The 23642-nt window shown below is 43.1% G+C and overlaps 1 protein-coding gene across 8 annotated transcripts in view; it reads left to right on the forward strand.

Annotated features, from left to right (window-relative positions):
- Positions 1 to 23642, forward strand: part of KIF13B (kinesin family member 13B) — a 143256-nt gene that overhangs the window by 60111 nt on the left and 59503 nt on the right. For all 8 annotated transcript variants that reach the window (XM_071742211.1, XM_071742215.1, XM_071742216.1 and 5 more), the window contains exons 4-12: positions 1921 to 1981; positions 3962 to 4054; positions 4714 to 4894; positions 5301 to 5388; positions 6813 to 6947; positions 11199 to 11311; positions 11707 to 11818; positions 15711 to 15923; positions 18480 to 18590. In XM_071742211.1, coding sequence (XP_071598312.1) covers positions 1921 to 1981; positions 3962 to 4054; positions 4714 to 4894; positions 5301 to 5388; positions 6813 to 6947; positions 11199 to 11311; positions 11707 to 11818; positions 15711 to 15923; positions 18480 to 18590 — 1107 coding nt within the window. The remainder of the gene's footprint in view (positions 1 to 1920; positions 1982 to 3961; positions 4055 to 4713; positions 4895 to 5300; positions 5389 to 6812; positions 6948 to 11198; positions 11312 to 11706; positions 11819 to 15710; positions 15924 to 18479; positions 18591 to 23642) is intronic.

Below are 23642 nucleotides of genomic sequence, written 5' to 3' on the forward strand. Positions count from 1 at the left end.
TTTTCCTCCACTAATCATCTTGCTAAATGTAGGTAACATGTTTGGATGTCCTGGTAGTATGGATTTTCAGCTCTTGCATTATTTTTGTGATTATTTGGGTTGGTATAAATACTCCAGGAATATTTCCTGTACTGCTCTGGGAGTCCTTTGGTGATTTTTCAGGTTCTATGATACAATCTATTAGGAAGTGCTAGAACTGAGGAAATTCACAACAAATTCCTTTCTTTTTTTAGGGTTTTCTCTTTATTAGCATAGATATGATACTAGTTAAGAAATGCTGAGTTGGTTACCTCTGCAGGTGCTATAGTTCAGGGTTAGTGCCTTTAGCATACAGGCAAGAGATCTCCCTAAAACAGAGCCTGGAAATGTCTTAACAGATAAAAAAAATGAAATTTTCAGAAATTATGGAACAAGGGTTCAGAAGGTGGATGGGAGATGCTGACATGATCTGCTTGCTCTGCCAGCGTGGTCTGAGGTCATGCAAACCTCAAACATTACATCAGTAACAATACAGAGCATGTAAAGGGGAAAGAGCAACCTCTGAAAAGCTTAGGGGAGAAACAAATAAAACTGAAAAGCATTATACTTCCCTTTTCATAAAATCATCATGGTTGGAAATGACCTTTAAGGTCATCAAGTCCAACCATCAGTCCTACACCACCATAACCACTAAATCATCCCCCAAAGCACCCCATTTACCCATATTTTGAACACCCTCAGGGATGTTGACTCCAGCACCTCCCTGGGCAACCTCTTCCAGTGCTTCCCCACTCTTCCAGTGAAAAAAACTTTCCTAATACCCAATCTGAACCTCCCCTGGTGCAACTTGAACCCATTACCTCTTATCATAGAATCATGGAATGTGCTGAGTTGGAAGGGACCCCTCAAGACCATCAAGTCCACCTCCTGTTCCTAAATATTCCTGTCCTATCCCTGCTCTCTGAGAAGAGACCAACACCCCCCTCCCCACAGCCTCATTTCAGGAATTGTAGAGGGCAATAAGGTCCCCCCTCAACCTCCTCTTCCCCAGGCTGAACAAGCCCAACTCCATCAGCCTCTATTTTCTTGCATCCTACAGAGTGAATTTTTGCTGTGTGAATGTAGGTCAGATATTCCCCTGAATTATTTTTTTTTTCCTTTTTTTTTTCTTACATACCCAGGGGAGTTGTTTCTGCAAGTGCCTGTTTTTGCAGCCTGAGCTCTCAAAATACAAAATCTGTTTTATTGGGATAGCAGTTTTTTCAAGATGAAAAGTGCTTGTGGACCTTCACATGGAGTTACCACAAAATGGAAGCGTTTTCATAATATTAAAAATGAAAAAAAAATATTTTCAGAATATTAAATATTATGATGCTGCTCTTCTCATAATAAAACTTATTTGCTCTATATTGTTCTTTACAGTTATTAGACTTTGGTGGTGTCAGCCTATATAAATTTAAATTCCTCTTGTATGGAAAGAAGTTCCTACCTTATAGCACATTTTTAATTTATGCAGCCAAGAGACATGGGGAGGCAGAAACAGCCAGGGGACATCTGTCAGTCTGCAAAACAGCAAGTTTTGTGAAAAATGAATTGCAAAGATGGGTTTAAAGAAGATAGTGAAAGCCCCTTGCCATCTACTTCCTTATCACAAGGAGAGCTTTTGGAGAGCATGGAATAGGATTCCCTCAGTAGAAAGGAAGAAATTTAAAAAAAAAAAAAGAAAGGAACAACAAAAAGCAAGGAAAGGGCTTGAATGTAAGAAGATGAAATGTTTTAGGCTTCAAACTCCCAGAAAATAATTCTGGGAGAGGGTGTTTTATGTTCAGAACAGCCCCGAGGAGCACGATGTCGGTCAATGTAAGAGCACTGTCCAGGTTTGGATGGACACTTTTGGCTTGGCAGTTTTGATGAGATGTCCTCCTGCTTATTTCCCTCCAGGTGTTTGCTTATGATCACTGCTTTTGGTCTATGGATGAATCTGTCAAAGAAAAATATGCAGGTAATGTTGACTGGAGCTTTGTGCTTCTTGTCTCCCAAGTGCCAAGGATGGAACTCAAAGGTGGTGGGTGCTGGAGGGCACAGAGCACATGGCACGAGGTGTTTTCCCCTGTTTGTCAAAAGAAAAGGAAAATCATAGAATCACAGAATCCTAGAATTGGCTGGGTTGGAAGGGACCTCAGAGCTCATCAAGTCCAACCCTTGATCCACTCCCCCCGTGGTTCCCAGCCCATGGCACTGAGTGCCACATCCAGGCTCTTTTGAAATATCTCCAGGGCTGGAGAATCCACCCCTTCCCTGGGCAGCCCATTCCAATGCCTGATCACCCTCTCCAGAAAGAAATTCTTTCTAATGTCCAACCTAACCCTCCCCTGGCACAACTTGAGACCTCTTGTGCCCTCTTGTCTTGCTGAGAGTTGCCTGGGAAAAGAGCCCAACCCCCCCCTGGCTCCAACCTCCTTTCAGGGAGTTGGAGAGAGTGATGAGGTCTCCCCTGAGCCTCCTCTTCTCCAGCCTCAACACCCCCAGCTCCCTCAGCCCTTCCTCACAGCACTTGTGCTGGATCCCTTCCCAGCCTCCTTGCTCTTCTCTGGACCTGCTCCAGCACCTCAAGCTCCTTCCTGAGCTGAGGGGCCCAGAACTGGACACAGGACTCAAGCTGTGGCCTCCCCAGGGCTGAGCACAGGGGCAGAATCCCTTCCCTGGACCTGCTGGCCACGCTCTTCCTGACACAGCCCAGGATGCCATTGGCCTTCTTGGCCACCTGGGCACACTGCTGCCTCCTCTTCAGCTTCCTGGCAATCCAGACTCCCAGCTCCCTTTCTGCCACTCTGTGCCCAGCCTGGAGCTCCCCATGGGGTTGTTGTGGCCAAAATCCTCAGTCATTTCTGTTTCTCTTCTCTGCAGATGATGATAGCAATGGCATTGCTCCCCTTTTGCAGAGGATGAAATGGAGAAATCCATCACAATAAGGGGTTACTCCTGTTTACATCCCTATTTAAATGACTCCTCCAGACATTTAAAAATGCTCCAGCATTTTCAAAGCAGCAAATCCAGTTCTTTTCAGGATTTGAGGAACATTGCTAAGTGCAATTTAATGTTTCACAGTGCTGATGGGAGCTTGGCATCATATTAGATCTTAATAATCAAGTATTTTAAAAGCTTAATTGAATGCAGGGATTTGTGAATTCATATAGTCTGGTCAGAATGTGAAATGTATTTAATTAAGGCTTTATATGTATTATTATGACACATTTTGCAAATTAGTTATGGTAAAATATGAAATCTATCTGGGCTTGCCACTCCTGTGATCCATTAGCTGCATACTTGCTATCTCTTAAAATTGGGAATCAGTTAAACTTGCTTACATTTGTGTTTAAAAAAATCACAAGAAAAGTAAAAGATGCCTATGCTTCAAGGTTTTGATTTCTCCAAAAATTACCTGATGGAAAGTAATTTAGTGAGGAATTGAGAAAAAGTTCCTCTTTTAGCTCTATAAACTCCATTGGAAGGTCATTTTCTTATTTCTCAAAGTACTGGAGGTGCTTATGTCACTTGTATTATGCTTCTGGCCACACAGTAAAATTATCTGGTGCTCTTCTAATTGGTCTAGATGAAAATCAAGTGGCAGTTTTTAAGGTGGATGGGTTGGGTGTGTTTTGAAGTGGTGCCATTAAATTCTGCAGCTGGGAGTAGATTCCCTGCTGGTAAAATTCCTGAGTGTGACCATTGCTAGGATGTGGTTTGTAGCACAGGCATGAGAATCACAGCTTCTGGTTTTTACAGAAGCAGAAATCCAGGGATTCTGCTGGCTGGTGGCTTTTGCTTTTATAATGGAGCAAACAAATACTGGGTTTTATTTGTGGAAAAGCAGGAAAACACTTACTGCTTGTTCTCACCTTAATTCTGGAAGGATCCAAATCAAGAAGAGGGAAAATCAGGTTCCTTGTTACAATGCTAATTTGTGTGGTTTATTTCTTAGGTCAAGATGTTGTTTTTAAGTGCCTTGGAGAGAATATTTTGCAGAATGCCTTTGAAGGCTACAATGCTTGCATCTTTGCCTATGGACAAACTGGTAAGTCCCTTTTTAAGAAAAAAATCTTTAGATTTGACCCAAGAGGTGTTATGTTCCTGGTGTTTTCATGGCTGTTGTGTCATTGTTTCAGGAGAAGTGCCTTGCAGTGTAGATAAGAAGTGTTTTTCTCTTTTGTAACATCAGATAGGAGATGAACAGGATGAGGAATAAGATTTTGGCTGTTGCCTCTGGCTGCCCTTATTTCTCACACCTTAGATTCTGATCTTTGGAATGATTGTGGTTGTCCTTGAGTTCAGAGCATCACTCATGTTTGCTGCCTCTGCAGTTGGAATCATCTTTAATTACCATTTTTAAATGCAGGATGCTTTTACAGCTGATTTTTCTTTGTGGCACATATGTGTTAGGGAGTTGTCTGCTGCAGCATGACTCTGTCTACCTGAAAAGTCTTCCCTGTCAGTTCAAACTAAATTTCTAAGTTTCCTTCTCCCTTAATTAAATAATTAAAATAAATAACTAAAAATAACTAACTAAATAAATCATGGTTTGCTCACTTCAAAATAGAAAACTGCACAAAAATATCTTTCACTGAAAATTCAAGTTGGTTTTTTTTTTTTAGCTCTTCTCTCTATTTCCTTTCACTCTTCCTCACATCAAGAATCTTAGTTGCATGAGCACTAACCAGAGATCCATTCCCACAGGATCTGGAAAATCCTACACAATGATGGGTACTGCTGACCAGCCTGGATTAATCCCTCGACTTTGCAGTGGGCTCTTTGAAAGGGCCCAGAAAGAAGAAAATGAGGAGCAGAGTTTCAAAGTGGAAGTATCCTACATGGAGATCTACAATGAGAAAGTCAGAGATCTTCTTGACCCAAAGGGGTGAGGAATTTGAGTGTCAACAGCACTGTAATGAATACCTTGGCAGAGACTCTTCCTCTCCAGTTTGCCTTGATGGGTCTCATCTAAGACATTTGCATAGGATGCCTTTGGCTTCTTCCTGATCTTAGTATCCTTTCATTTTAAATCACTATAAATACCAAGTCTAAAAGCTTGGAGTTAGCTCACCCTAATCCTAGCTTGGATGAAGTGACAAAAAATACCTGTGTCACCATTTTGTGTGTAGACATAAGGCTTTTTTGTTGGTGTTGTAGTCCTTGCTCTGTGCTTTCTTGTGGTGTTTGTAAGACCATCACGTTGGAGATCTGTCAGTGGAAAACTGACTTGCTGTAAATGTTGGATTAAGCCATTCATGTGCTCATAAATTACTTTTTTTTTTTCCAACCAGAAGCCGCCAGTCATTAAAAGTTAGAGAACACAGTGTTTATGGTCCTTACGTAGATGGCCTATCCAAACTAGCTGTTGCTAGCTACAAGGTAAGGGTCAATTTTATGAAAGGCTTGTTTTGACATCCTAAACACTGGGATACTGTCCCCTAAACAAGACAAAATTATTAAGCTGCTCCTGAGTGCCATGGTATCAACGTGGATTTTAGAGCAAGAGAGCTGTAGATTTGTTGGATGGTGCTCGTACAAAAAAATGTATCAAAAATTCATCTCAAATTCAGGGAGAGCAAAAATTCATCTTCATGCTGCACTGTTCACTAACTCTGGGAGTAATTCAACCATTTAATGAAACATCTTTCCTCTCCAAAGTGAGATGTGTGTATGCTGTATCCATGAAAAATGTCCTGTGATTAATTACAGAAACAGAGTTTAGCAGAGGAAGGTTTTCACCTCCACATTTTGTCCCTTTTTGGCTGTCATGCTGTTGCCTAGGAATTTCACCTACCTGTAGCACACTGGAATTATAAACTCTTGGTTGTTTGCAAGGCAAATACTTGAGAACATTGCATGAAACTTCCTTGCTGAGTAGGAAGTATTTCTATATGTATTCACAAAACTGCCCTAATTTTTAAGAAGCTTTAATGTGCTGTGGGAGAAATGTGGGATGGAATTCTGCCATTTTAAACAAAACATGATAAAACAGTGCAGTCCTTCCTCCTGCAGTCTCTTCAGGTGTTAATCTACCTCTTTTTGGGATGTGCAAAGCCACCTTCTTTGCTTTTCCTTTCCATGTTGCCCAGCACTGTGTGTAATGCAGCATCCAGAGTCCAAGTGGTCTGTGGTGGCCTTTGTTTGGTTTTTTTTTTGGTTTTTTTTTTTTAGCATCATCCCTCTAGAGATGCTTAAATCAAACTTAAGCTTTAATAAAGCCAAGACTTTAAAGTTTAATTGCTTTACAGGTTTGCTGTAAAACACTTAAGCAGGAGAGCTGTGTGTTTCTCAAGTGTCACAACTTTACATATTAGAGAGCTTGATAAGTTTTATGTCTCAGAGGAATGTAGTGACCTGTTCAGTGTGGTTCTGTTTTATAAAACTTGAGCTTTAAGTCAGCATTGGAGATTCCAAGAACATTTCAGATGTGTCAAATACACATTTGACAACTGAGGCTAAAATGTTGAAGTGTTCAAATACAAATTGCTGCTTCCTCACTTTTTTTCCCTTTGCTTTTTGGGTGTTGTTTTTGGGTGTTGTCCATTATTCTTGCTGATCATTTAATGTCTAGGTCAACATAATGGGTCAATCTGCATGTCACAAAATTGTGTAACTCCTTAAAGGGGAGGTGATGGTATTTTCTGTCTCACATTTTATGAATTAACAGTGGAAAATGTAGTGGGAGAACGCTTGCTCTATTTTAGTAAAATGAGATTGTTTGGGTAGATAAAAGGAAAAAAAACAAAACAAAACCCCCACAACATGAATGCAGATGTGCTGATGGCTGTGAAAATTGTGTCTAGGACATTGAGTCCTTGATGTCTGAGGGCAACAAATCTCGAACAGTGGCTGCAACCAACATGAATGAGGAGAGCAGTCGGTCCCATGCAGTCTTCAAGATCATCCTCACCCACACCCTCTATGATGTACAGTCAGGGGTAAGTAAAATGAGCTCCAATTTTTAATCCCAGAGTGGTTTGGGTTAGAAGGGGCCTTAAAGATGATGTAGTTCCAACCATGAGATGGGCAGAGACACCTCTCACTAGACCAGGTTGCTCCAAGCCCCATTGTCAGGGTTTAACAGTGGCCCGGCAATTAAACCACATGACAGATGCTCTCTATTAATCTCGCTCTCCTCCCTGACAAAGAAAGGAGAGAGAATAAGTGAGAGAGACTGATGGGTTGGAAACTAAACTACACAGCTTTAATGAAACAGTAATGATAAATAGAAAAAATTACTAAATCTATACAAATCTACAGGAAAATGGATCCCATGTTCCTCCCCCCTTTCCCCCAATAACTCTCCCATCCCCACTGAGGCTGCAGGGCAGCCCTGGGAAAGTCCAGGCTGGAATCCTGGGGTCAGCAGCAGTTGGGAGCTGGAGGAGGAACACACAGATTCAGGCTGGCATGGATCAGGAGCACAGGCAGAGGAAGGGATGGAATCCTCCCAGGATGCCGGGTGAAGGAAGGGAAGCAGGAAAGGCAGGAAGGGCAGGCAGCCAGAAGCTGGAAGCGTGGCTTGGCCCTCATGATCCCTCAAATTTCTCCTGAGTATGAGGTGTATGGCATGGCATCCTCTGTTTGGTCAATTCTGGCATCTATCTTGTCCCTTCCTCCCCAAAGGAGGCTGCAGGTGGGATCTCATTCTTCCTTCTGGAGGGTAAAAATTTTCATCAGAGCTGAGCAGTTCCTTGGTTCTGCACACCAGTCTCTAGCAGTAACTATAAACATCAAGTTTGGGCAAGGGATTATACCCAGTCAGCACGGGTTTAGGAAGGGCAGGTCCTGTCTGACCAACCTGAGCTCTTTTTATGATCAGGTGACCCGCCTGGTGGATGAGGGGAGGGCTGTGGATGTGGTCTACCTGGACTTCAGCAAAGCCTTTGACACCATCTCCCACAGGATTCTCCTGAAAAAGCTGTCAGGCCACAGCTTGGACAGGGGCATCTGTGCTGGGTTAGGGACTGGCTGGAGGGCCGGGCCCAGAGAGTGGTGCTGAACGGGGCTGCATCAAAATGGCGGCCGTGGTGTCCCCCAGGGATCAGTGTTGGGCCCAGTGCTGTTTAATATCTTTAGTGATGATTTAGATGAGGGGATTGAGTCCATCATCAGCAAATTTGCAGATGACACTAAGCTGGGGGAGAGTGTGGATCAGCTGGAAGGCAGGAGGGCTCTGCAGAGGGACCTGGACAGACTGGAGAGTTGGGCTGATCCCAACGGGATGAGGTTCAACAAGGCCAAGTGCCGGGTCCTGCACTTTGGCCACAACAACCCCATGGGGAGCTCCAGGCTGGGCACAGAGTGGTTGGAGAGCAGCCAGACAGAGAGGGAGCTGGGAGTCTGGATTGCCAGGAAGCTGAAGAGGAGGCAGCAGTGTGCCCAGGTGGCCAAGAAGGCCAATGGCATCCTGGGCTGTGTCAGGAAGAGCGTGGCCAGCAGGTCCAGGGAAGGGATTCTGCCCCTGTGCTCAGCCCTGGGGAGGCCACAGCTTGAGTCCTGTGTCCAGTTCTGGGCCCCTCAGCTCAGGAAGGAGCTTGAGGTGCTGGAGCAGGTCCAGAGAAGAGCAAGGAGGCTGGGAAGGGATCCAGCACAAGTGCTGTGAGGAAGGGCTGAGGGAGCTGGGGGTGTTGAGGCTGGAGAAGAGGAGGCTCAGGGGAGACCTCATCACTCTCTGCAACTCCCTGAAAGGAGGTTGGAGCCAGGGGGGGGTTGGGCTCTTTTCCCAGGCAACTCTCAGCAAGACAAGAGGGCACAAGAGGTCTCAAGTTGTGCCAGGGGAGGTTTAGGTTGGACATTAGAAAGAATTTCTTTAGGGAGAGGGTGATCAGGCATTGGAATGGGCTGCCCAGGGAAGGGGTGGATTCTCCATCCCTGGAGATATTTCAAAAGAGCCTGGATGTGGCACTCAGTGCCATGGGCTGGGAACCACGGGGGGAGTGGAGCAAGGGTTGGACTTGATGAGCTCTGAGGTCCCTTCCAACCCAGCCAATTCTGTGATTCTATGATTCTATGATTCTATAATTCTAAGTGTTATCAGTCCCAGCAGCAGCCACTGACTGAGAAACTTGCTGTTAATTTCAGCAAGTGCAGCTACTTACAAGAGACTTAGCTAAAAGCAAAAGTACAAGACAGAAAATCACCTTTATCCTGGCCCAAACCAGGACACCCATCCAACCTGGCACTGGATTTGTTAAGCATGGATTTGTCTCTTGCTTTCATGTATTTCACAGACTTTACAGAAATGTTGGTTGGAAGGGAGCTCAGCAAGTCCCTTGCTCCAGCCTCCCACCCTTGTGCACCAAAAGCAGAGGATGGGGTGAGCTGTGGCTTTGTCTGGCTGCTCCCTGTAATGCTCATGGGCTTGCACCCCAGGGTAGGGAAATAATTTTTAATAGGTTTGTAGGTGAAATGTGGTTTTTTGAAATGGAAAACAAAAATGAAAGCCTTAAGTTACAGCAGACTTGCTGGGGGGTGCAGGAAGGAGCTCCTAATCCTAGAATCCTAACCAAAGAAACCCTTGTTTAGAAGCAGTCGTGTGTAGTACAGACCTGGAGCAGAAACTGAAGATACAATGTGTAGGTGCAAAATAAAAGAACACTTGAGTATACATCTGGAAATCTTGAGTATATATCTGGAAATCTCCTTCCAGGGGTTATTTCATGCAAATATGGTTTAATTATCAACTTTATAAATAGAAACACTGTAAAAATTTTGCTTTCCACAGCATTAATTTAATATTTCTATGTATATGTATGAAGTGTCTGAAAGACATTTATATGTGAAAGTATTTTTCTTTACACTTCCTTATATGTAAATAAACCTTGGAGGTGGGTGTGAAATACATTTATGTTAATAGTATGTCATCCCTCCCAGAAAATGGTGATAAACCAGAACTGAGATAGATTTCCCATACTAAGAACTCATTAAGCTTCCTTGGTAGATGCTGTGCTTGGGCAATTTTTTAACATCTTCAAAGCCTTGAAGAAATTTTGAGTATCCATGGAGCAAATTTAAGGCATGTATGTGCCTAAATATTGAATATATTATAAAGCTTAATAAACGTATGGATTTTTTTCCCTCCTTATTTCAGCCTCCACCAATCCACAGAGTTTTCCTTGTTCTTTACTTGTTTATTTTTTTCTCCCTTTGCACTTCAAATCAGCAGTCAGACTGTGCTAAACTCCTTCATTTCCAGCTTGGCATTCTGGTTTTGCTGTGGCAAAAAATACTTTCTGTACTTACCAATATTTTTTGTGTGGTCATGCAAGGTGGTTGTTCTGCTTGTGTCTTCTCTGTGCCTTCCAGTGATTGCTATATGAATTTCTGGAGCAGATTTCTCTGTTTTCCCATCTGCTGGTCCTTCAAGTCCTGGAAATGACACAATTTATCATGGCCTGGTGATCACACTTTATTTTGAGAGGCTTAGAGTAACATTTTTGAAAGCATGGTTGTTCTAATGATCCTGTTCATTTAGGGGGATGAAGCATTTTGCAGCTGTGATTCTGAGATGCTGCAGGAGAATATGATGTGAGCCAACTGTTCCCAAAGACAGCTCCTCCAAACTGACAGATGAAATACACAGAGTGTTTCAGAATGTCATTTGGGGTCAAATTGGATAGAGGAATTTGTAGGAAAATCTGTGCTATGAGTTTAAATACTCACATAGTGTGGCTTGCTGTCTGAGACTATAGGAGGATAAGGGTATATATGGCAGTTGTAGTAATTTTTGTAAATAATGACATGCTTCTTGTTGTGTTCATTCTTATTCTCTGAAAAACAGAGAATATTATGGTATAAAATCTGAGATTTTTAGGAGGCTCTTCAAGAGAGGATAGGACAGACCCCATGTCTTGGTTCATTACTCCTTGGCCCCTACTACCTCTTCATTTTTCTTGCTTGAACATTTTACTCCTATGCCCTCTGTTCCTCTCCTGTGGAGATTTCTGAGCTGTCTGGAAGATATTAAAGCATCTCCCTTCACTTCAAATCCTCCTCTTGTTTTTGAAGCAGTAGCTACTGCATCATCCCAGCATCCTGTCCAAGTCCAGTAACTTTCAGAAGTGTTGGAACAGCTCCTGAGAGTCTCATTCAGGAAACTTAAGCTTGATTCCTGTTTAAAACTTCATCAAACTATGTAGCTTAATTAGAGTGAGCTTACAGTGGCTGTTCTCTGGTTTCTTTTGCAGACATCAGGTGAAAAAGTGGGCAAGCTGAGTCTGGTGGATTTAGCAGGCAGTGAGAGGGCAACAAAGACTGGTGCTGCAGGAGACAGGCTGAAAGAAGGAAGCAACATTAACAAGTAAGACTCTGATTATTTTCCTTTTTTTCATCAGTAAGATCACAGCTACTAAGTACAGCATACTCATAAAACAGGATAAAATCTGTATAATCTCTTGCAATTGGTTTTCTTCCCTTCTCTCCACTTCTCCTTCTGTCATAAAATATTTTCAGATGTTTGAAGTAAAATAATTGGTGTTTTTCATTCTGTACTTGTATTTCTGCAACTTCCACATAACTGTGTTGTGGAGGTGTGAGGATTAGGGCTGAAAACCAGGAGCAGAGCTTCTGTGAGAAGAATTGTCAAAAGTGTCCAGTGAATTTTCTTGGAAGACCTTTTGGAAAGTGACTGTCTAAATATGCCTTTGGCTGATGAATAATTACACTTTTTAATGGCTGTTTGTGTTCTCTGTTCAGATCCCTCACAACTCTGGGGCTGGTTATTTCTGCCCTGGCAGACCAGGCTGCTGGCAAGAACAAAAACAAATTTGTTCCTTATCGTGATTCTGTGCTCACTTGGTTACTTAAAGTAAGTACTATGATTTTTTTGTTTGTTTGTTTAAGAGGAATAAAAGGGAAGGAGAGTCCCAGTCAATGAAATAAAATGCTGTTCTTTTGCCTCATTTTCAGTTTGAAGTTAACCAGAATTGTCTTTGGAAAATTAGCTGGGTGCAAGCAATTAGTATCTCTACAGACTAAATATGTTCCCTGTCTTCTGCTGACCTTTTTTAGGCCCTAAAAAATAAGGAACATCTTTTTTATTTTAAAATAAATTTTTAAAAAAATCCATCTTTTTTTGAACAGTTTACATGCAGGTTCACACACAACCTTGGTGCTATTACAGCTGCATTTTATGTACTGGCATGGTTAGCTCTGAGGGTTTTGATTAAGAAAATTATCTTTTTCTAATTGTTTAGCATATTTGTTAATATGCTCTGCTCCTCTCCTTTTGTCAGCAGGGAGTAATTCAGAGCATTATCCCATTTACAGTGCAAGGAACAGGTCAGAAGACTTTGTCCATCATATTTATGTGAAATGAGCAGTGAAATAATTTTCTGTACTTCATAAGACTCTGGTAGTTTAAGGGAAAAAGTGTGTCATGGGGGCACTGAAATTAATATCTGTAAGGTTTAAATGGAAAAACAAAACAAATGGCTAAATGTGAATTTTGTGTATGTGGAAGTAAAAGGCAAGCTTTTGGGTCTGTTCCTCCCACCCCCTAGATACATTGATTGTAAAGTGTGGTAACCTGAGGAATAAAAATTGTGGGAGTGCAAGTTTGATTTTAGATAGAGTCTGGAATTCTCCTGTTCTCTGAGACAGTGACAAGCACAAATACAGCCACTTGTATCTGTGAGAAGCTTGCAGGGTACTAGAGGTGGTTTCTCTGTCCTATCTTACATGATACAGCTTGGGTGGTCTGGGTTGAGATGGATTTTGAAGCATTACTGAATGAGGTGTAGATGACTTCAGTCTCATCTTTTTAACCTGCATTTTGCTAGAAGTTTTTCATCCTTTGATTGCCAGGATGCTTCAGAACCATGTCTCATAAGAATGCTAACTTACTGAGTTTCCTTTTTTATCTTTATTTTTATGAAGGAGCAACTATTAGGAGCAAGTATGTATTTATATATATATATAAGGAGCAAGTATTTGTTAGTAGAAAGATAATAGAATCAGAATAGTGTGGGTTGGAAGGGACTTTGAAGGTCACCTAGTTCCAACCCCCCAGCAAGATACAGTCTGGGATTAAACTGCTTTTTGGGTCCAAGAGACTTTTTTTGTCTTAGAATCACAGAATTGCTGGGGTTGGATGGTTGGATGGTTGAAGGTTGGATGTTACTCTCTTTGACATCCCTATGCTTTGTCCATGCTTTTGGAATAAAAAGTGGCTTGCAGGTTATACAGAAAAAAAGATGTTTTCCATAAGGAGATTTGAAAGAAAAGTTGACTGCTGTGCCTAAGTAAAATGAAATTTCTACTCATGCAACTCCTTCACACCACAAACCTTCATTTCTCTCAGTGCTGTCTTTTAATGAACCTTTAGGCATGTCTGCTCTGAACCAATTTAGCTCCTTTTCCCCATGGAAACATCACAGATACTGGACATGGAACAGCAGAGTCATGAGGGCTTCAGAAAAGTCAGTCCCTGGAGGCATTTAAAAGGCATTTGGACCTGGTCCTTAAGGACATGGTTTAGTAGTGAGATTATGGTGTTGGTCAAAGGTTGGACTGGATGAGCTTGAAGGTCTCTTCCAACCTAAAAGATTCTGTGATTCTGTGTAACATTTCATAGAATCATAGCATGGGCTGGGTTGGAAGGGACCTCAGAGCTCATCAAGTCCAACCCTTGATCCACTCCCCCCGTGGTTCCCAGCCCATGGCACTGAGTGCCACATCCAGGCTCTTTTGAAATATCTCCAGGGATGGAGAATCCACCCCTTCCCTGGGCAGCCCATTCCAATGCCTGATCACCCTCTCCAGAAAGAAATTCTTTCTAATGTCCAACCTAAACCTCCCCTGGCACAACTTGAGACCTCTTGTGCCCTCTTGTCTTGCTGAGAGTTGCCTGGGAAAAGAGCCCAACCCCCCCCTGGCTCCAACCTCCTTTCAGGGAGTTGGAGAGAGTGATGAGGTCTCCCCTGAGCCTCCTCTTCTCCAGCCTGAACAGCCCCAATGATCCTTCCACAGGTGTGTGGATCCTCCCAAGCCATGTGTTTATTGGGGTAAATGTTGGCTGCTCCTCAGGTGAGAAAAAACCTGATGCTGGTAGCATCACAGGAATCATGGAAATGCCAGGGGTTGGAAGGGACCTCCAGAGCTCAGCCAGTCCAACCCCCCTGCCCCAGCAGGATCCCCCAGGGCAGGACACACAGAACACATCCAGGGGGGTTTGGAAAGGCTCCAGAGAAGGAGACTCCACAACCTCTCTGGGCAGCCTGGGCCAGGGCTCCCTCACCCTCACACTCCACAAGTTTCTCCTCAGCTTGAGCTGGAACTTCCTCTGTTCCAGCTCCAACCCATTATTCCTTGTCCTGTTCCTGGGCACCCCCAACAAGAGATTGGCCCCTTCCTACTGACACCCACCCCTCAGGTATTTATAGCAATTATTAAGATAATAATAAGAAATTAATAAGATGATAAGGCTGTATTTTTCAATTAAATTTGCTATAAATACTCTGACCATGCTGGTGTAGCTCCTGTGCTGAACACTATAAAAATGAAATTATATTTTTTAACTGAAGAATTGACAGCTCTTTGTGTGCCCAGAGACATCAGAGTGCTACCAAAGCAACATCAGGCTGTGTGGTCAAGGCTTCTCTGACCAGTGATGCAGCCAGACTGCTGTCAAATTATCTTAGGCATCAAAAAAAAAAAAAAAAAGAAGAATATTAAGGAAATACTTAAAGGGGCATTTTAATGATTCCTAGGGAAAGCAGTGTGTGTGCTTCATAATGGAAAAATTTAGATGTGCAGCTAATGTAGTCAGATCATCCTAATGGCAAAGCCTGACCTAGATTTCATGGGTTATTGAAGATGAAAGCTGATGGCATGGTTCATCTCAGAAAGGGATATATTAAGTAAAGACCAAACCAACCAACCAAAAAAAAAAATTTCTGCAAAACTTAAACCAGAATATTTATTTTAGATTGGCCAATCTTACAAACCACAATTTTATGATCAATTAAAAGACTGAATGTGAATGATTCCTTCCTTCCGTTCCCCCCCTCCCCAACGCATTGCTTTGCAGGAATGTGGTTTCACACCCTTATTCTCTGTCAAACAAACTCCAAAAAGGTAATTTCTTACATAAATTTAAATTTGTGAGCTGTGTAAGTGGGGGGAAGGGAAGGGTCCTGTTCTGAAGTGTTTATAAGAATAATATAGCCTATCTTTTTTTATGAGGAGATCTTTTAAGTAATATAAGTATTTATTGGAGACATCTCATTCCAGTCTTTAAGAAAAGATTCTCTAAATTCACCATGCTTTCTCCTGAGCTCTTTCAGTATTAAAGATCTGAGAAGTCTAATGCTGAAGTGCTTGTATTTCTGGTCTAGTAACCTAAGCAGAAAACATAGAAATAAACCTTTGAAGCCCTTGCTGGGCACCAGAAAGCCCCAAAAAGGGACTCTTCATTTCTTTTAAGCTCAAGCTGATTCTAAACTACTTCTCTTAAATGTGCCTGAAAAAAAAAAAAACAAAAAAAAAAACCAACAAAAAACCAGCTTGTCTTGATTTACACAGCTTAAAATGCTAGTTTTGAACTGAGTATCTCTGCCTAAAATCTTCCTGTTATTATTTGCCCACATCTTCTCCCAACCCTAAGTTATTTTTTGTTGCCGAAGTTCGGCGACTGGCGAAAAAAAAAACAACCAAAAAAAAACTTCTGTTTTCATTTGGTAACCTCTGCCACTTTGCAGGATAGCCTGGGTGGGAACAGCAAGACTGCCATGGTAGCAACAGTAAGCCCAGCAGCAGACAACTATGATGAAACCCTCTCAACACTGAGGTATGCAGACAGAGCCAAGAACATCGTCAACCACGCCGTGGTGAACGAAGACCCCAACGCCCGCATCATTCGGGAGCTCCGGGAGGAGGTGGAGAAGCTGAGGGAGCAGCTCACAAAAGCAGAGGTAGGAATTTTAGTCTTGACTCATCAGTGAGACCTGTAAAAAAACCCATTCTCAGGACTTTTCCTACCTGGCTCTTGGGATTACTGCGTGGGGTCCATGGGGGAATCTCCTCTCCGTTTTTCTGCGCGTCAGCGGGGATGGGAGGTGCCAGGTCCTGTTTGAACACCAAAAACAAGAGGCAGGAGGAGGGATGGAGCCTGAAGATTGTGCAGTTTAAGTATATATATTATAAAATCTGTGTTTTCTGAGAATTCAGCGTGGCTGCCTCCTGCAAGATGTGAATTCAGTGAAATAATGATTGCTTGCAGGCTTTGCATACTCTCAGTTGACTCTCCTGCAGGCTTTGGACAATAGTATGAATATCTGCCTCAACAAAATTTTGGAAGGAGCATGGTCTAAATGTTAGATAGAGGCCAAGAAGTAGTGTAATTCTGAGTTCATTCTCAAAAGGGCCAAAGCAGTGGTGATATAATCTGTCTGGTTTGCAAAGTAGTTACAGGATCTGCCCCAGGAGGGATGCACAGCACGCTGGCTGTGACATCAGAAATAACTGGTGAATTTTGGGCTGCTTTCATCTGAGCTGCCTAAAATGCTACAGCATCCCATGAATGCATGTCTCTTTAAGGATATCTTGAGTTAAATACACTAAAATTCCTCTAAAATAGGAATCACAGACTTAGCAGTGCTCTGACAGATGCAGGTACTCCCTGTTTCTTCCCTTTGGGAGAGTTTATGCCAAAATAATGGCAGCTTTCCAAAGTAATGAAATAGTGTTTCCTAAATATGAAGTAATAACTATTTCCTTTCCCAAGTATTAAAATCCCACCCTAGTTGTCATCTCAGTGACACTGACAAAGAGCACAGAAAAAACAGTGTGGTTTGCTATTAAGAAGCTGCACAGTAAAAGTCAAAAAACATTTTTGTTGCTTTGTACTCCTTTCAGTTTTTTTACATTTGTAGCCTCTCCACTTGTTCTTTCAGAAATGTGCCTAAATAACTTTATTTAAGCACTGACAAGTTATGACAGGTTACATTTTCAAAACTCATTTCCCAATAGAGAGGTTCCCATGTTGTGGTTTTGTTGGTTTGTTTTTTTTTCCTTTCAGTGTCAGTATCCTTTTCTCTCCTAAACAGCCAAAGCAAAACAGAACTTGACAGTTTAATTTTATTTTTTCCTCCCAGAAGGGTAAGGTATTATCCTCTTTTCCCCTTTTCTTTTTTAATCCCCGTATTTTGATCTTTTCTTCATGAAATTAATATCACATGTTTTAATTTGTCTGTTCCAAGACCACCAGCTTGTCCATCCTAAGCTGGGAATTTAAACTTAAGTGCTTTCAGCAAAGAAGCAGACCTGCTGGGCTGCTGTAAATCTGGGCCCATGGACCTCTTGTTTTTATAAGCATTACAGGGAGGGAGGAGAATTATTATTTTACAGTTGAAGCATGTGAAATATTGAGTAATTTTGCCTCGGGTCTGAATAAAAAGCAAACAAGACTTAGACCTTCAGAGTCACTGAGCATCATCTTCCTGTCCTGCTCCACAGTGTCCAGAACCTTTGGGCACTGATCATGTTTTGTCAGTCACAATAAATCTTTGTTCTGGAGATTGTCTTGGCTTCACTTTCCTTCCTGGGTGGAATTCACATTCACTTTTACCCTGTATTTAAGTATTTGAGATATTCAACCAGGAAAAGGCTACATGGGACACAGTTCTTAAGACTGTTGTGTCTTGAGGCAGAAGAAACTCCTGTGTTAAAACAGGATTTTCCACTTCTGGCACTTGCTCCTTTTCTTGAATGAACTGCAGGGTAAACAAGGCCACTCTGCTTAATTTGGATTCCTCTGAGGAGTTTTGGTTTTGTGGTAAGGGAATATCTGATGGAGAATGATGCTTGCATTGTTTCATTGCCATTGCATAAATACCCACCAGCCCAAACCATTTTCATCTTGTTGGCAGTAATGAAATAATTCCATCAAGAAGTCTGCAGACTTCTGTGTCAGGTAGCAGGGGAGGAATCTGCCAGGATTTAGCCTGGAGGAAGTAAATATATACAGTATGAAAATCCCAGAATCATAGAATGCCTGGTTGGAAGGAACCTCAAGGATCATCTGGTCCAATGTTGATGTTCCTTCAATTTTTGGAGTGTGTGGTGGGTGCCAATGAGGTCATCTTTTTATTTTCAAGTTAGTCTTGAATGTAAAATGTGTGTGTAGAGGTGGGAAACCAGAACACCTCAGATGCCTTGATATTTGCTATGGAAACAAATAAATCCCACCTGTCAGGCAATATCAAAATCAACAATAAAAACATGTTGGTAATGTGGCACTTTAAGTGACTGAGATGACATATTTGAAACTAATTAATTTTTTTTTTATGGATTTCACATTTACAAGCAATATGTATTTTAAATTTCCCTCTGTTTATTGATAAGTATCCCTTGGAAAATGAGTAATGGTGTGTTTTCTTTTTTTCCCCATCTGTGTGAGAGTGATGTGGGAAAAAAAAACCAACAAAGCACAAACAGCTCTCTTGTTTTATTTGCTTTTATTTCTACAGGCAATGAAATCACCAGAACTCAAAGAACGATTGGAGGAATCTGAAAAGTTGATTCAGGAAATGACTGTGACCTGGGAAGAAAAATTAAGAAAAACTGAGGAAATAGCACAGGTTTGTTGCTTTCTTCCCACCCCACTCATTTTTATGAAAAATAGGTATGTTTCCTTTGTCTGTCAGCTCAGAGAGGCTGTCTGAATCTCTCCCCACATTTATGGGTAAGTAGGTCAAGCTTTCTGCCCTTCTGAAAAGCTGCACTTAATTCCTGGGATAGCTGGGTGCCTCCCAGATTACTATTCCAATGACAATAATAAATTGTCACTGTATGCAAATGCAGAACTTATTTAAAAAAAAATAATACTGCGTGGATAAGAGGATTACAGGGATTTTTTGTTCTTCAGACAGGAAAATTGTTGTTTGTGTTGAAAGATGGGAGTGTTGAGAGCATTAAATGCAAGGTTTGGTGCCTCAATACACAAGGCAAAGAATGTCAAAAACCAGAACTGCTCAGGATCCCTGTGTGTTTTAACACTTCTCACAGTGATATTTAGGATCTCAAACCATAATTGAACATGGTGGTTATGTTGAAAAATTGTGGCAGTCACCAGGACTGGTGTGTGACACTTCCAATTCTTACCACAGAGATGCTGATGGGTATTTGCAGTAGGGAGCTTTTGAGGGAGAGGACTTAGTGAAAGGTGATGAATAACATGTAATAAATAAGGAGAAAATGGAGCCTCTGATACAAATCCCTCTTGTAAATGACATAAGCAGAACAGACTGTGTTGACTTCAGTTTTAAAGATCCAGTGTCAGAAATGCTACTTGGGACTATGAGGGCTTCCTGGCTTTCTGTGCAGATTCCTACCATGGATTTTCCTCCCTGTGAATAGTAGCAATAATTATAATAGTTCTTATTAGATTTTTTAAATTACTGTTTTCATCCTACACAATAGTTTTTAGGCATGGAAACTCTGAATATGCAAGGGTGTGGAGGAACTGAAGTAATGGGCTCAACACTACAGACCTGATCTGCCTTCATTTTTGCATAGAACTCCTGGCTTTAGCTCTCTGTGTCTTTAAACTCTCAGCATGGTGAGATGTTGCAGGGCTGGAAGTTTCCTGAGCCTTGCAAGTTTGATTTATTTGATTGTTTGATTTATTATTTATGATTCAGGCTCTTTAGGAAGGGCAGGCAGGGGAGAAGAGGAGAGAGTCCTCTACGTCTTGAGCAAAGCATTTGACACTCTCCCACATGGTTATTTTTGTCTTTCAATTAGAGGGACATGGACTTGATGGATGGAGCACTCAGTGGATAAGGAATTAGCTGGATGGCTTCACTCAAGGAGTTGGGGTTCACACCTCAATGTCCCAGTGGGGACCAGTGATGAGCAGCTGATACTGGGATTGGTGGTGGTGAACAACTTTGTCAGCAGCATGGGTGGTGGGGCTGAGTATTCCCTGGGGATTGAGGGTACCCTGAGGATTGAGGGTACCCTGAGGATTAAGTTCTGACTGTACTGAGCTGTGTGGTGTGTGTGACACACTGGAGGGGAAGGGATGCTCTCCAGAGGGATCTTGACAGGCTTGAGAGGTGGACCCAGGAAAACAGCATGAAGTTCAACAAGGTCAAGGACAAAGTCCTGCACATGGGTCAGGGAAATCCCAAGCACAGACACAGGCTGAGTGGAGAATGGATTGAGAGCAGCCCTGAGAAGAAGGACTTAGGGGTGTTTGTTGGCAAAAAATGAGCCAGCAATGTGCACATGGAGTCACCCATGTCCTGGGCTGCATCAAAAGGGGGATGACCAGCAGGGACAGGGAGGGGATTTTCCCCCTCTTAACCATTCTCATGAGATTTCACCTCAAATAATGGGTCTACAAAGTTGATCTGAGGGTTGGAGTCCTTCTGCTGTGGAGCCAGGCTGGGAAGGGCTGGATTAGTTCATCCTCAAGAAACAAAGGCTCTAGAGAAATCTTAGGGCACCTTCCAGTGCCTGAAGGAGCTCCAGGAAAACTGGGGAGGAACTTTGGACAAGGGCCTGGAGGGATGGGATAGGGGGGAAGGGTTTCCAGCTGCAAGAAAAGATGAGATCTTGGGAAGAAATTCTCAAGTGCGAGGGTAGTGAGGACCTGGCCCAGGTTGCACAAGGAAGCTGTGGCTGCCCCATCCCTGGAGGTGTTGGAGGCCAAGTTGGATGGGCTTGGAGCAATCTCATCTAGTGGGAAAGGGTTGGTGCTGGATGGTCTTTAAGGTTATTTTCAAACCAAACCAGTCTGTGCTTCTATGATTGTGGAGGATAAGGGTGTTTCAGGAGTGCTTGGAAGCCACTGGAAAGAACTTTTGGCCATCTTCAGTAGGCTTATGGAGGCCCAAGGTTAAAGGCATTTATGTCATGGCTCAAATGGTTTTCTTTTTGGCCACCACCATCTGTTTCTCAAATTGCAGCAGGGTAAATGGGTAGTATGGAGAGATAATTTGAAATCTTTGAGGCAAGGGTGTTTCCTCCTAAAGAATGAGGGCCATCAGGGGCAGTTTGTGGAGATGGAACATCAATAAAGGTTCAAAGCCTTGTGAATAGGGCTGTGGGTGTGGTCTACCTGGACTTCAGCAAAGCCTTTGACACCGTCTCCCACAGGATTCTCCAGAAAAAGCTGTCAGGCCACAGCTTGGACAGGGGCATCTGTGCTGGGTTAGGAACTGGCTGGAGGGCCGGGCCCAGAGAGTGGTGCTGAACGGGGCTGCATCAAAATGGCGGCCGTGGTGTCCCCCAGGGATCAGTGTTGGGACCAGTGCTGTTTAATATCTTTAGTGAGGATTTAAATGAAGAGATTGAGTCCACCATCAGCAAATTTGCAGATGACACTAAGCTGGGGGGAGTGTGGATCAGCTGGAAGGCAGGAGGGCTCTGCAGAGGGACCTGGACAGACTGGAGAGTTGGGCTGATCCCAACGGGATGAGGTTCAACAAGGCCAAGTGCCGGGTCCTGCACTTTGGCCACAAGAACCCCAAGGGGAGCTCCAGGCTGGGCACAGAGTGGCAGAAAGGGAGCTGGGAGTCTGGCTTGCCAGGAAGCTGAAGAGGAGGCAGCAGTGTGCCCAGGTGGCCAAGAAGGCCAATGGCATCCTGGGCTGTGTCAGGAAGAGCGTGGCCAGCAGGTCCAGGGAAGGGATTCTGCCCCTGTGCTCAGCCCTGGGGAGGCCACAGCTTGAGTCCTGTGTCCAGTTCTGGGCCCCTCAGCTCAGGAAGGAGCTTGAGGTGCTGGAGCAGGTCCAGAGAAGAGCAAGGAGGCTGTGAAGGGATCCAGCACAAGTGCTGTGAGGAAGGGCTGAGGGAGCTGGGGGTGTTGAGGCTGGAGAAGAGGAGGCTCAGGGGAGACCTCATCACTCTCTCCAACTCCCTGAAAGGAGGTTGGAGCCAGGGGGGGTTGGGCTCTTTTCCCAGGCAACTCTCAGCAAGACAAGAGGGCACAAGAGGTCTCAAGTTGTGCCAGGGGAGGTTTAGGTTGGACATTAGAAAGAATTTCTTTCTGGAGAGGGTGATCAGGCATTGGAATGGGCTGCCCAGGGAAGGGGTGGATTCTCCATCCCTGGAGATATTTCAAAAGAGCCTGGATGTGGCACTCAGTGCCATGGGCTGGGAACCACGGGGGGAGTGGATCAAGGGTTGGACTTGATGAGCTCTGAGGTCCCTTCCAACCCAGCCCATTCTATGATTCTATGATTCTATGAATAGTCAATTTTCCGCATTTCCAGGCAGTACTCAACATGCTTTTAATGTAGTTTGAATATTTAAGTTAATTAACATTATTTCTTGAGCAAAAGTCAACAAAAAACTGGCTCATTTTCTTTAAGTTAATCCTCTGAGATTTACTCTGTGGGCCAAGTTGTCCTTTGGAGAACGTGTTCTCTATCTCTGTAGATAATAAGGAATTATTTGAACTTCAGAGCCTGGCACTGATGATCAGAAGAGAGATCTTTAACATCACACTGCAGTTTTCCCCCTCTTTATTAATTTCCCTCTCTCTTTCACACACACAGGACTTTTCCTTATGAGGACATCATGTTGGGTTGTAAAGGGGGTGGGGAGACAGGGTAGGGAGAATCAAGAGTGGGTTGTGCTTGCTGTTCTTTGCAATTTAAATCTTGGACCTTGTACAACCCCAGTGCTGAAGAGAGAATTACACTGAGTTGTACACTGACAGACTGAGGGTTTAAATACAAAGCCAACTGGTAGGTAATGGTCAGAGACTTAATAAAAGTTCCAGCATTATTCCTACATAATCTCTGCAGATATTATTGTTATTAATTATTTTATATATTTTATTTTATTTTATTAAGTTTCAGCACCCCAGGAAAAGCACTGTATATCTGCTGTATTTTTTTTTTTCACTTTCTTCATTTACCCTTCCCTGTTTCTGCTCCTTCCTAGACATTCCATGAGAGGCCTCCAATGTTTTATTTTTTAAATTTTGGTTGCTGTTGTGGGTAGTGAGTCTCCCTTCAGTTTCTGTACCACCCTGGGAACAATCCTCTATCTCAGGGCTTTTTGTAGAAGAAAGCCTTCTGTTCTGAAGGCAAAAATGCTTCATGTTTCTCTTTCATTGCTCTGGTCTTCACCCAAACACTTCCCTTTCAGAGATGTACATTTTTTGCACAGTAATGCTTTGTTGTGGAATTCTATGAAGTCTATTGACAAGAACAAAACACCATCCCAAATGCTACTATTCTTCTCCAGCAGGAAGTGTTATTTGCATGCCTTAAATAGCAGGTTGCCAGTTTTTTGTCCTTTCGATTGCTCCGGCATAAAAGGCAGACACGGAGCTTGGCTTGGCAGGGCTTGCAACTTAACTTCTTGCTGCTTTTGAGCTCGAAAGGGAAAAGAAAAGGGCTCTGGGGATGGCTTTTTGTGGGTGCTTTTTTGCTGTTGCTGTGAGGTCATGGAGAAGCTCCCACAGTGCTGCCCTGTACCCTGCTCTCAGCTGCTCTCAGTTCGCACCCCGAAGATGCGACTGCGCGGGAGCGTCGGGCGTAGGGAGGAGGTGGAAGGGCAAGAGAAATCCCAACTCTCCTGGTCAAAGCTTGATGAAACGAAGGCTTTTGGGTCTTCCAGTTTGGACTGGGGGCTCTGGCAGACAGGGCTGTGGTTCTGAAGGGCTGAGCATCA

The sequence above is a fragment of the Heliangelus exortis genome, chromosome 3, assembly GCF_036169615.1.
Source record: "Heliangelus exortis chromosome 3, bHelExo1.hap1, whole genome shotgun sequence".
Classification (NCBI taxonomy): Eukaryota; Metazoa; Chordata; class Aves; order Apodiformes; family Trochilidae; genus Heliangelus; species Heliangelus exortis.